We start from the raw sequence: 14,283 nt of genomic DNA, 5'->3' as shown, positions 1-14,283 counted from the left end.
TACCAAGTGAAATTCATACCATCTCAAAAAGAAGACGCCCCGTTCAAAAGTTAATTTTTATACTCGCTAGATGGAGTGGCGTCGCCTTCTGCATGCCATTTTTTTACTCTCCAGCGCATATCGAGGGCAACTGTTCCAAATGAACATCCTCGAGCATGTGGGAACAAAGAGTGAAAACGATCTTCACCGGTATTCATTACGCAAAATCCCATTGTAGAAAGCAGAAGTTTGACCAATATTCAAGTGCAGTTACGTAACGTCAGTGTAATTCTCGATTGTTATTTTTTCTTAAACAGATTGACAGATTGATAATCTTGTGAATGGAGGTATTTGTCACTAATAATCAATTTCTCACCTGGAAATTGGATATAATTTTCATTTTAAACCCACAGTATTCTATAATAAATTACCCCTTGCCGCTGGCTCCCCTTGACATTCGAGTTGCTACAGTGAGTTAGGGTAGGTAGCGAAATTGTTGTTCTAATTTTCTTGAAAGATACTTTTATAAATCGTTCGATTTGTTAGTAAACATGCTGAACTTAGGTTTATGCAACTGGTTTACAACCAATTGAATAACGTCAAATTCCGATCGCATTTAGTTTATCTACCCTACGACGAAAAAGAAACCCGCTTTGTCATGTCTATTCAGGGTCTTCGTGTCGCTTTGACTTTCCTCTGTGACAGCTATATGCTGTTTTCATCGGTTAGCTTACCTTCTAATGAGTACCGCCGGCGCGTAGTTTCTTCATTTTTCGATCCATATCATCCGTAATCCGTATAATGCTCATACAATAGCAATAATAATGACTCGAAAAATAACGGAGGCAAAAAGTTTATAAACAAGGAGGAAGTCGAAGAACCGCGCCGTAAATAAACTTCCACGTGAATTCGCCCTAACGTTTCCATGTGTGCGTGCACTTGGACATGTTATGATCCCGATTAGTATAGCATACTGCAATGGTTCGTTAACTTGAACCAATTGAATATTTGGTAGAATGTCATGGTCAATGTTTTGTTTGTTAGAAGAAACGTTTAAGAAACGTCTAATAAAAGCAAAGTTGTTTTGAACTGCTATATGACTTGCATATGTTCACTCTTACGACTCGGGATACATGTTTAACAAGAGTAAGGAGAATGGAACGAGGGGCACCACTAGTTTCTACTTCGCCAGAGTCGTTTGTTTGAGATACACGTTTTGCGAGTGAGAATCATGGAAGAGGCAATTGCACATGACATAGTCTGATTTATTTTTCGTCGGGCTGTACTATCGCAGTAAAGTATCATCTTTTCGTATAACTTTTAAGGACAGGTTGAATTTAGTGACTATTTGTGCTGCTTTATTTGCACTGCACGAGCTTTACGGGTTTGATGATGTGGCGGATCGTAATGTTAATACGAATAGTTGCAAACAAATTCAATTTACACTTCCATTTTCCATTTACATTCATTTTGAAAAACACAGAAGCTCTTTATTTGACAAAATGGCGGGTGTTTGAGATTAAATTAAATTCTGATTTATAGACAAAAATACGTTCTGTTTTGCTCGATCAAACAAAATCTGAGCAAAAAAACTAAACCCATACCCTAGGCCAGGTGCGGATTTCTTGGCTACAGCAAGGGAAAACTTCATATGCTAATTTTATTTATTCTATTAAATTTAGTAAAAGAGTTGAAACAACGAGAAAATATTTTTGGTTCTTTAAAAGCATCAGTATTTTGTAAATTGTAATTGATTTTTCTGACTTCAAAGGTTCCCGACTCCTGCCCTAGACTCACTTCATTCAACAGCGAGCTGAGCCATGTTCCAATTCAGTGCAAGGAAAAATAGGGTGAAAAAAGTGTGTGGGTAATGTCAGAGACATAACTGGAGAACGTGAATATGAGCACCTCTTTTGAGCATAATTACTGCACCGTTTTTCCAAATTTCAATCAATAAATCTTCCATATGGTTGCAAAATAAACAAATCAGTCAATTCTGTTTAGAATTGCAATTCAAGAAAAGCGAAAATCTTAGTCTAAAACTGCTCGGAAAAAATTATTTCAGTTTCAACTTACTTCCACTAACACACTTGATTGGCAACAACCACATTCCTGTATGGATTTTCTCCTGCAAAATAAAGATTTACGTACCTTTTATTAGTAATCCACGAAAAATAGGAGCCTTTAATTTAATTCGCGAAAGACAATATGAAAGGTTGTCATAGAACTATTTATTTTTCTGGAAAACTGCTTTTTTAACAAGAAATATTTAGTTTTGTTTATGTTGTGTAGCACGATCTTGTACAAATGCACTCAAGCAGACTGGCTAACTTCTTCATTAGGGAATTCAAATTGACGTTAATAAAATATTGAATAATATGAAATTGATCAAAATTGATACTTTATTCTAAAAGTCAGACTTAACATTTACTTTAGAATAAATTATTGCTAAAAAAGATAGTTTTAAACTCGTCGTCCAAGCCACTTTGCACTGATTGCATCACATAAGTGTTAGTGTCCCATGCGGTAATGGAAAACGAAGCATCACACCATCAAAGTTATCAGCGATAGCTCTACCTGTGTTATAAAATTATTGTGAAGGCTTTTCGTGAATCTGCATTGAATATCATTACAATATTAAAAGCTTTAGTTATATAGTAAAATAAATACAGCGTAAAATTGTTATATCGTATTCCTAGTTTAATATACAAGGTGATCATTATGAATACGTAAATAATTAACAATATTGTTTTTATCAGAACAAGATCCACGACTATTACAAGCTATAACATTCACCTACATCACTTAAAAATAAACTAAAATTGCATCCATTGATATCCATACTACCCATTGTAAATTCAATAATGCGTACAATCTTTATTTTTATGTCGCTAGAAATAAATCTTAGAAATACGTGACAAATAAATAGTACGTGATACATAAATTACCAATACGAGCAAATTTGGTTTACATTTGATCCTTAAGGTGCTGAATTCAGTTCTCAATTTCCGAAAACAATTCCAGAAATTTGTTCCAGAACATTGATTTTTTCTCCAAAATCATAATTCTGGATACGAATTCAGTTCAGTTCTAAAATCTCGAATTAAGATACAGTTTCCGAGTCTTATTTTTAACTTTTATTCTTCAATTGAATTCTGAATCTAAAATTCAAGAATCTAAATTGAAGTGGACAAGAATCCAGGTTCTGAATTTAGTCCCAACATCCAATCTAAATGAGGTTTTACAGGCGAATTAGTGCGCAACTTGAGCGTTTGATGATTTACACTATTCAGCTCATGAAGAACCCATTTTCCCACCTTCTGAATCGTACCCATGATGTTTAGAAGATCAGAAATGTCTAGGTGACCAACGTCTAACCGTTTTCTTTCTTTTACGCTTTCAGTCATTTTCGGTTTTCAGTGAAAGTTACATACTATGCAGTATCGATATTCAACCGAAGCCTTGAGAATCGATACTGGCAAGTTAGCACCATAGATTAATTGCGATAATTTTTAGACGTTTTTTGGATCATGAGATGAGAAGGTTTTATGCCTGTTGGAGAGGAAAAAATGAAATCTCAGTTCTACTGGACTTTTCCCTTGCTTCTTAATAAATAAAATTAAACGATACACAATGAAAGTAGTTTTAGTTTCCAAAGAGATTCTAAAATGAAATATTTTTGATTTATCAGATTGGTTAAAACCGAGGTGAAATAAATTTATGTACAACATATACAGACTCTCTTTATAGCCAAGATTCACAGATTTTTAATATATTATTGATGAAAAAATGAGAATTGAAATTCGAACAAATTTTCATGCAAATGATTTTTAGATTTCGTCTTGTTGTAGGAACACGAGTGACATTGGTATTGATACTCTGTTTTGTTGAAGCGAAAGACGAAAATGCTTTCTCTCTGTACGTTTGTTTTGAATTCGATCGTTTACAAATGAGACAGTGAAAATAACGACAAAGAGGCTGTTGGATTGTGTTCTTTTATTGAAAATGCGTGACATTTTAAAGCTCTGCTGGCAAGCGATAAAGAAACAGATCTTCAGGGGAAAAAGATATTAATTTTTATTTGACTGCAGTACGCACAACAGTAAACTGTCAACAGAAGATGAAAAAGGTAAGAAGCTTCTGCATTTTGTCACCTTTTACGACATGGAAACAGAAACCCTTTGTATCAATTTATGATTGAAAAAATTTAGTCGCTGGATAGCTGTGTTAGCTTTTCCGGAGTGAAATAAAAAGAATGTTATCAATCTTTTAATTGATTTTAGCCAAAATGAGTTCTAAGCTTTGCCTTAAGAAAAAATTCGTAATCTACGAACAAATATTTAGACCAGCCATGCTCTATCAGTATCTATTTTTCAAATTCTAAACATGATTGGGAAGTAGTAGTGGTTCAATACAATTGAATTGCACAGAATTATAAATAAAGATTATACTCGAGAAAAATTTACAGACATGAATATTCTCCAAAAGTCGGATGAGTTGGATATATTCGAAACTCTCAGGGAATAAATAAACATATATTAGCTATATTTTTGTAGAGTTGTTTTTTCAACCTTCTGTCCTAGGCTAAATATTTTGTACGCACCTCCATCTCCTATTTCTTCAAAATTTCGTTGTTCTTGAAGACCTTCTCTGTTTTCCGGAGCTTGCCCTCAATTTTATCTAACGGGAAAGTTCTGGATTAGCCTTTTTCTGCACATAAACAACATCATCAGTTTCCTATAATGGCACGATGCCAAATTTGACTAAATCAGAGTGCCACCTTCGTAGTACCGGAGGAAGGTTAACAAGCGCTTCGAGATTCCCGCAGTTAGGTACCTTACTTACCTTGAAGGCTTGAAGTTCGACCCGCTCCGTAGTCTTCTGGGCGAACCAAATAAAATAATTGACCTTCTTGGTCACGTTTCGGTCAGTTTTGTTATTAAAAAAAAAGATTTACGATTACCCCGACGTTTGAATGCTAGGTTTGCATCGTCTTCATGGGAACCCTGTATATCAATACATAAATTGTTAGCAAAAAGACTGACATACATAATTGACAAATAAATAATGACTGTAACTATTCTTTAAGTGTTTAAGTAGTGTTAAAAATGTGTCGAAATTTCATCTAATAACATCAAATATGCAGTCGGAATCTTCAAAATAACGTTAATTATTAAACTCGGGAACGGCACTGAATTAAATTTCAATTGTGAAAACAAGTTAGAAGTTCAGTCCCAAATCGAAGGCCATTGTTGGTTCATTTGTTCCCATATTGATAAATAAACCTTATCTCAATACATGTGAAGATGTTGAAATGAATTCAAGTTTTTACAAAGCTGATGGTTTAAACTATCCAGCTGTATTTTAACTCTCACTTTTGCACACGATGACAGAAGTAACTAAAATGTATGCTTGAACCGGTGCGACCCGATATAAATGCTTCGAAGATTTGGTTTTCTGCTCTCGAGAAGGGTGTTGCGCCATCATTATTTATCAACCTGCGCTCTGGTTGCAAGCCCGACAAGTTCACGCTACTTGAGGCTCCCCCTTTGTTCTCTTGCGTACGTTTCACTCTCAGCCGCAGTGCCTGTGGTTGTATGTAGATGATGAAACGCAATTTGCCGTCACGTACTGGAAGTTAACTTGTTTTCCCTATTGAGATATGAAATTGTTTTTTTTCCTGCCTAGCCGAGAGAGGAAGTTTGCTTGTTGGTGTCTAATCGTGTCAATCGATTTCGAAAGTCTACCATCTGGAGAAGTTTAATTACTGAGTACCCACCACCTACATCATAGTAATAGATTGATTTCATACGAAGTCCGATTGCAGTTGCTAATATGTTTCAAATTATATTATTTGATGTAGGGTTCATGATTAATATTATGTTCACTCCTAATCAACTACCACCATCAAACGTAGCGCACGGAGGCATGGAGAAACCGAAAGCGGAACAACAAAATCCGTGCCACATCGAAAGCTCGTTCATTACATGCCATAAGCGAATGAAAATCTTCCCTCTTTCCACCTCGAAAATTACTTTCAATGCTGAGTATTAAATGTTTGCTTCTGGTGATAAAAAAATGGTTTAGGATTGAATAATCGTCACGATGGGCTCGCTGGCAATGACAATCGTCGATTATGAAATCAAAATTACTAGTGCATCATCGTGTAATGAAGTACTTAGTAGTTATGAACTGCATCTACTTACATTATGATACAGCACACCTACATCGAAATGCCTGATGCAAGATCAAAAGTAACCAGGGAAAGTGATAACGGGGTTTTATTATCAAGAGCAATGCATAATTACCTGATACTAAGCTGCGTAGTAGCAACGCTTCCATATTAAATCCGATGTTAATAAGTCGGCTATCGTTAATTGGAGTATTGCACATAATGGAACTCAATGTATGAGAATAATGAGAGAAAACCCCATGCTGTCATTTAATCACAAATGACGAACTGGTTAACCATACCAATAGTCACACTAACCCAGGGGGAATATTGCGATTGATGTCAGATATGTGTCCTAATAAATTTACGTATCATTTGTATTTCTCACTTCTCTTGTGGCGGCGTTAGCCAGCATAAGCCAAGGATAAACTTTTTTCTCTTCGCATTCTCCTGCTGCCGATGACAACAGATCGCGCTTAGGTTTATTATTTTTCATACGCTGTCCACGTCTCACCGTAGCCATGCAACGTGAATATCGAAAAATGATCGAAAGCAAAAGTGTAGCCGGAGCGCAAACCAATGGTGAATCGGTGCGTGCGTTGGCTTGTTGCTTCTGTTACCGCCAGGGGTCATTGCTGTGCGTGTACAGCAGATGAAGTTTAATGTTTCAATGTGCTCATTTCTTCTAACTGCTATTTACCGCGTCTCGGTTGTGATGTCGGAAAACAAATTTGATTAACTTATTGCACTCTTAAGGCGGTTCTTCAGTGTGACGGTCGTTTTATCTTTTTTTTATAAATATAAAAAATAGGTATTCGAACTTTAGAAACATTTTCCGAGGCCCGGATGGCGGAGTGTCATGCAATTGTATGTTTGTATGTGTGTTGTCAACAAAGAAGACGAGATCTCAGAGATGATTGGACCGATTTTGATCAAACTAGTCGCTAATGATAGGTCTCCCCGTAACCCTGAACGTTATTGAATGTTTTTGAGATCTGCACGGAAAATAAAAACTACCTATTATTTGACTTCTTTTTACTTAAATTTAAGTTCTTTTGAATTTTTCCTTTCATTCGCTCCTTCAATTATTGTCAGAATACAAAGAGCAAAACCATCCAACAGCGAAAATTTCATTTAATAAGCTAAAATTATGTAAACCGTACCAACTTGAAATTAAGTGAATACGACTCAACTGTAGAGTAAATATAACTCATATTTAAGTATTTTTTTGCATGTGCCTTATGGAACTACCTAGAGCCACTTTAACTAAAATTAGGTTATTGAACGGAACCCCCAAATTGGATGGAATGTACTTAAAATTAGGTTGTTTTGCGGTTCCGTGTGACGTTTACTTTTTGAGTTATACGAAGTTTTCTGTTAAATTTTTGACAATATCTGTCACAGTTGACCTTGAAAACAGATGCTGTTTTTTATTGAAAAACACGGGTGGCGTGGATTGCTATGATTTTGCACTTTCGAGCAGAAATGCAATATTCTGACGGTGTTTCATTACCATTTCTGCTCGAAAGTGTAAAACCAGAGCAATTCACGCCACCAGTGTTTTTCAATGAAAAACGCCAAGAACATGTTTCCCTTTATTACAGTGCTAAGCGGTCAAAATAACACCAAAATGTGTTTTTCTTTTGCGCTGCAGAGGTTGATTTTGGAGACTAAATGCCTTCAGAAGAAATTTCGATTAGAATTGTCTCCTTCTCTTGATATAATTAAAATTGTCAGTAATGCATCTAGAAGTGGAGTAAAAGTTATAACTTTTCTATATTATTACAAGAAAACACGGCCAACACATCAACGCTTTAAAATGGATTGGTGTCGTGATATGAAGCATTGTTTATCGGAGGCCCCCAATGTAGTTTTACCTTTTTCATCTTTTTACCGTTTTATAAATATAAAAATTAGGTTTCGAGTTCGTTCAAATTTTTTAAAACGAACTGAGCAAATGTCTATGTGTGTTTGCATATGTGTGAAAAATAAAGATGCGCGAATCTCAGAGAAGGCTGGAACGATTTTGACCAAAGCAATGTCCTGGCATTTACATTCCTTTTGTGGAATTTGGCCTTTCTGTTTCAACAAATTTCGCAGCATACTTTTAACGTAGGAGAAAGTATTAAAAAGCGCTCCTGCTGGCCAAAGTGCCCCTTCCTTTTTTGTAAGTGTACAAGACTTCTCTAAACAAAAGTTTTATCACTAACATTATCTTTTCGTAAGATCTTTCTGCTATGAAAGTTTGCCAGTTGTCCTTCGTTGGAAAACATGAAAAAAACTGAAAATATCATTTGACAGCTTTTCCCTACTGATATACTTTCTTCGAGAAAGTAGGTATTTATTTGCATTACGTCTGAAGAACATAATTTTCAATGATTTCGGTAGAAGTGATGAGAATTGATTGATACAAACACATTTTCCGAAACGACCACATTCTCAGATTTTTCGCTTGTTATAGGCATGATGCCCCAGCAACCGTATAATACACCTCACAACAAATCAGTGGCATGCTCCATCACAATGATGCAATATGCCCCTTGAAATGTCGAAAAGCAGACAAAGAAGATATTCTTTGCATCAGAAATCAATTGCATAATCAATTAATTACAATTGGAAACCAACCTTTTTGATCCTCCCAATGCTACATTCTTTTTTAATAACTGTTAGAAATCTTTAAAACAATATTTTAACTCGAAACATACTGTTGAATCGAAGGTGGGGCATAATGTCCGTTGAGTGACTGTTGTGAGAAAACTCGTATATCAAAGAAATGGCTTAGTTTCTCTGATGGATTTTTATACTGTAAATAGAGACATCACCACTACTAAAAGTTAACTGCTATGTAGCAACCGACCATTAGAGTTTTTATACGGTTAAAATGCTTGTTTAGTCGACGCAAAACCTTACATCGAAAAGCTGCCTAATGATATTTTCAGTTTTTTCATATTTTCCAACAAACCACTACTGCCAGGCAGAAAGATCTTACGGAAAGATAGTGTTAGTGATAAAATTTTTGTTCAGAAAAGTCTTAAATACTTAAACCAGGAAGAAGGCGTTTTGGTCACCAGGAGCGCTTTTATAATGCTTTTCCCCTACATTCCCATTTGTAGTAGAATTTGAACCTGTTTCAACAGACTTCGCAGCCGATTGTCTTTCGTACAGAACCATGGCATGGCTGGGACTACGATCCTACTGACACTAAAAATTCTTCCAGCTTGGGGCTCAAGAACATACGACAACTGGCTTGTCTGACTAGTGCCATATGCATTGAATCGCAAGCCCGGGGACAAATTGTGGTTTAAAAGTGGTGTAGAAATATTGGAACACCGCTAGAACAATACATGGATGAATAAAATTGAGATTTGAAGAAGGCTTGATGTTAGAGACATAACTGGAGGATGTGAATACGAATAAGACATGCTTTTTTCAAACTTCCGAAACTTATACTGCTTCAGTTCCTGAATTGAACTTGTTTTCGGAATCCAGGATCCGAGTTTAATTCTAGAACTGAATTCTAAACTTAAATTCCAAACCTGTATTAAGGAACTGAATTCAGTTCTAAAATTTAGTTCCGAATACCATTCCAGCTTGCTGATTCTAAATTCTGAACCTGAATTCTGGAAAAAAACTCCGGAACTGAATTCAGGAAGCAAAGCATGGTTCAGAAGTCAATTCCCGAATTTCTGAGTTTTAGAATTCGTATCTTGAATTTTGTTCCAGAATTCTGATGTTGAATTCCCGAATCGGAATTCTGAATACGAATGCCGAACTTAAATTGAGACTCAAAATTCAGTTCCGAAATCTTGCCAAGAAACCAGCTCCCAACTTTAGTTCCAAAATCTAGAATAAGGATTCAGTTCCAAAGTCTTAGTTTTAAATTTCATGCTGTATTGATACCGCAAATTTGTTTAAAACTGTTTGAGCTGTAGATGTTCAAAACCTGACATGGTTTTATTTTCCGATTTTTGAGTTTGCACTCCTATATAGAAGACAAACACGTAGTCCTACGCAAATGAAATATTCATGTTTCATTCCAAAGAAAGTTATTTTCCGTGTCATTTAGCGTTTGGCCATAAATATAAGACGTGAATCATAATTTTGTTCGTATGCCTCGAGTAAACTTTATGCATACAGCAATTAAATAAAATTATATCCTAACAAGTGTCCGTTTTCTGGATTGGAATATCAAAAAAAAAAAAACTAAACACATAATATTAGACCGACTGTTAAACCGCAATTTCTAACAAAACAAAGTACAATAGAATATAATAACTGATTATTACAATTCATGAAAAATGACAATTATTCTTCACTGAACAATGCATTTGTTATTTTATTTACTCATCACTAAGCAGCCAAAAACCAAAACAATTTAATAGCAACTTAATTTGTCTACTCTTTTCGTTCCAGGACGAAGTGCTGGCCATTTCCGACAAAGTGATTCTTCGTGCGGATGATCTGCTAACCTGGCTCTCGGTGGATCTTCAGTGGAACTGGGGCCTTCGGACGGCATACAACAAACACAACGCCAAAGATCCCACTGGCACTGCCCGCTTTCTCAGTAAAAATGCCTCCCTGGACTTTACCGATGTCGACAAGGAAAAGCACTCGGGTCAGTTTTCTTTCGCGTTTTGTTGGGAATATTTAGGTTAAAACAATGCAGCACAGTCTTCTCGTGATAGCGTATTAATTTTCGTTTGTTTTGTTTTCGTTATTCAATGCAATTAATGCGAAGCGGGATATTTATTTGAACGAACGCCGACTAGACATAATCGTCTATTAAACACTTGAATACGGCGGAAAAATGAGACTGATGTGAAACACATGCACCGTATAGTGTTGTGATAGTCTGGCTTGTCCCGAGTGGTCATGTTCGCGTGTCAGAGACTTCGTTCATCTCATCTTCGCTTCTAATTTTCGCAGCACACTTTTCCATGGTGATGGCAGTCGCGACTGTGGAAATTGGTAGCGAGAAACAAGAAAACCCGAAATGAGATGTTTTGGAATAATTATGTATCATTACTATAAATAACATCATGACTTCCAGCGAGAATTTCATCTACATCTATTGTATTAAGTGTGTTTCTCGGATGGTCTACTTACGTTTTCAAATTGACAATGTTTCGAGGGGAACGACACTGGTAGCGCGGAATGCATTCGCATTGTTTCGTCAATAGAATGTCTCCCTGCACGATGACACTCGCCTCGTACCGGTTATTGGTTAGTTTCTGTTCTCCAACGGAATCATAGTAGGATCGGTACCGTGGAACCGGAATCGTATGACTGGTATAGAATATTGAAGCTTGTCCTACGGTGGCAAATGTGCAAATAACGCACAAAATTATTAGAAAAGAACTTATGTGTAGATCGGAGCTTCCAAGTCTCGTCATTATTACAACTCACTCGCACAAACGGCAGTATACTAATGTACGATTCTCATTTTGCAAATTAACTGAACGTGCTACTCACAGTCAACCTCGGTGTAATTCGATGATCTACTTTCTTCCGTTCCAACATTTCAGTAGCTTACACGTTATCGAAACAGAAATATCTTCACTGTAACAACAGGTTCTTCACGAAAACAAACAGAAATTCAATATTTTAAAATAAACGCAAACTCGCCTCATCGACAGAAAATGTACCGCGAGCACACAAACAATTCAAGTTCGACAGATAGAAGTTGGTAAAATGAATGACTAATTTCTCCTTCGCGTAGTCCCGAAATACTGCACTTGTCTAAATCATTTTATTGATATGCGTTTTTTTCTATTTTCTAGCCGAAAACATTGCCTCCAAAGTGGCAGTTTTGAGTTTTCCACGCTACTGTCGCTACCGAGCCGCACTAAAGCGCCTGGAAGGTGTCAACGATGAGTGGCTACGAAACACGTTGGTGCAGACGCTTAGTGGCTTCGTGGTCACTACACCCAACATGCGGGTCATGTTCTGCAAGGACACCTTCGACTATCCGGAACTGGAAACCCACGAACTACTGTGCAATCATTTGGCGCCCAAACTGAAAGGACGACCGCGCGGCAAACGAAAGAAGACCCTGTCGGACTCGTCGACGCATGTTGTGAAGAAGGAAGGCATCTCAGAAGAAAGCGAAACCAATGATTCCGATGTATCTGACTATTCGTACAATAAGGTAAGGGTTGCTTGATTTTATCTTGTAATGTTTCAACATTGCTTAAGAAAGGTGGGCCCAAAAGTTTTGATGTGGAATACATCTTTGTTTTCTATATAGAAGTGCATTCTAAAAATTCGAATGTAAACCACATATAAAAGTGGTTTAATGTATAAAAGTATTTGAATTTTTTAAATATAATAGGTGTATAAATAAGTTCGTGCCGTTTTCTTACTGATGGCGTAAATTGATTTTCATTCCAGTGATTTAATTTTCTTAATATCCCTCTGAGAAAGCGGTTAGATCTTGTTGGAGGTTGAACGTTTGTTGAACGACATACTACATGCATTACTTCATATATAAAAAAAGTGTTGTTACTTTACGCGAAGTGGAAGGATTCTATGGGATGTAGGCATGTAGGCATGTTTATTAAAAAATGCTTCAGTAAAACTAGTCCAACGAGACTCCAACTCCTCATAAAGCTTGCTTCAGATAGAATTGGAACAAAGACAATTGCCTGTATTTCAGTTATTTATTACTAGCTGAATTACCCGGCGTTGCTCGGAAATGTTTCGTGAAGGGAAGGCCGAAAAAAATTCTCGAAGTTGTCCTGCTTAGTGAAATACTCTGATTGTAGTGAAACATAACTTAGATGGCAACCCGATGAACAATACTCCGTCCATGTTCAGACTGCGAATGATCAGTGTCCCATCTCAGATCTCAAAATAACACACTAAGAATTAATCCTTTGAGAAATTTCGGTAATCTATAGAAATGAACGATATTTCGGTACAAGAGTTATATTTTACAATAATTATGTAATTTTTTACCGGAAATCTGAATAACCGCCGAGTACGGTAAAAACCATACTGTGCGTATGGTAAAATTATCTTCCAATAACCGAACTTCTGTGATGACAATCAGTTTTGTCGTTAAACTAACTGTCAAACAGTTATTAAAATTTTCAGTAAGTGTATTTTTATTAACCAAACAAAAAAAATTCTTGAAGAGTACATCTAATGGATTGAGGTACAGGTGCTAAAGTTTTTAAAACATTAGAACCACTAAAAACTTTTTGTTTTCTTATAGTCAGAAAATAATAAATCACTTTTCCACTTGCTGCCTACAGAAATCGTTCGAGGGTAATTTCTGATAAACTCGACGGATTTTGGAATGTTTTGGAAGGCACTCATAATTCCGGTCAGCCGGAACATATGACCCTTTTTTTCGTGGAATAAAACCATAGCCACAACAGGTTGGAATTTTCTTCAATCGTTTTTGTAAATTTGTGTTGTTTTTGAAATCCGAAAATCCAGAATTTTAACCAAAGAAAAACAAACAAAAAATTACCGAACAATCAGTTAGATCCATTTGGTTTACAGTTTACGGTAGTTGTTTGACAGTTCAACAATTACTGTTGAAAATTCGGTAAAAAATTACCGAATTTTGCGAATATTTCTTAGTGTGAATCATTATTTTCATGGTATTCTCGATAAATTAAGTCCATTTTGTTTTTTGAACCCTTCGTTAGAAACATTTAGAACATCTTTCTCTCTATAAATACCTTCTTAGTAACCTCCGAGTTTCAAATGTATATGTACTTGTAGCGTACTTCCGTACTTCCTCGTCACATTCGATCTACAGTACCTTTGGCTTCCATGGCTATTAACACTTGCTACTCTTTCCTCTTTATAAAAATTTTATGACATCATGAATTGCTCAAAATTTTCCATCTCATAATGATTATTTTATAACGAAAGGCTGTTCATCATAACTACATTTCTTACTATAGAATAACATTTTTATATAATTTATTTTACCAAGATTTTACCATTTTGGCCGTTCATCGGAGAGAAAAACTTATGGAATAATGATTCAGTTAATACAAATGTTGTTGTAAACTTATTTCCATTACCTTAAGTCGACAGTTTTTCCAATTTACATAATAAAATGCACATTGGTTGTATGATTTCGTCAATTCAGATCAATGTTGAGAATACTTATT

At 35.9% G+C, this 14,283-nt stretch overlaps 1 protein-coding gene and 1 pseudogene across 1 annotated transcript; one reads left to right on the top strand and one right to left on the bottom strand.

Annotated features, from left to right (window-relative positions):
• LOC131439660 (uncharacterized) overlaps positions 1-14,283 on the top strand; it is a 91,680-nt pseudogene that overhangs the window by 68,892 nt on the left and 8,505 nt on the right.
• LOC131439662 (uncharacterized) lies at positions 10,763-11,557 on the bottom strand. Its single transcript, XM_058610957.1, has 2 exons — positions 11,258-11,557; positions 10,763-11,107 (listed from the first exon to the last, which is right to left on the bottom strand). Exons 1-2 carry the CDS (start codon positions 11,542-11,544, stop codon positions 11,065-11,067), a joined length of 330 nt encoding a protein of 109 aa, XP_058466940.1. The 5' UTR covers positions 11,545-11,557; the 3' UTR covers positions 10,763-11,064.

This window comes from Malaya genurostris, chromosome 3 (assembly GCF_030247185.1).
Source record: "Malaya genurostris strain Urasoe2022 chromosome 3, Malgen_1.1, whole genome shotgun sequence".
Taxonomy (NCBI): domain Eukaryota; kingdom Metazoa; phylum Arthropoda; class Insecta; order Diptera; family Culicidae; genus Malaya; species Malaya genurostris.
Note: the sequence above shows the minus strand (reverse complement) of the source record. Positions and strands in the feature narration are given on the sequence as shown.

Excerpts from the sequence above, each read along its gene's own strand:
- LOC131439662 (XM_058610957.1), bottom strand. The coding sequence starts at position 11,544 with ATGACGAGACTTGGAAGCTCCGATCTACACATAAGTTCTTTTCTAATA. Across the intron at positions 11,108-11,257 it reads AACATTGTCAATTTGAAAAC|TCGCGACTGCCATCACCATG; the intron begins GTAAGTAGACCA and ends CAATTTCCACAG.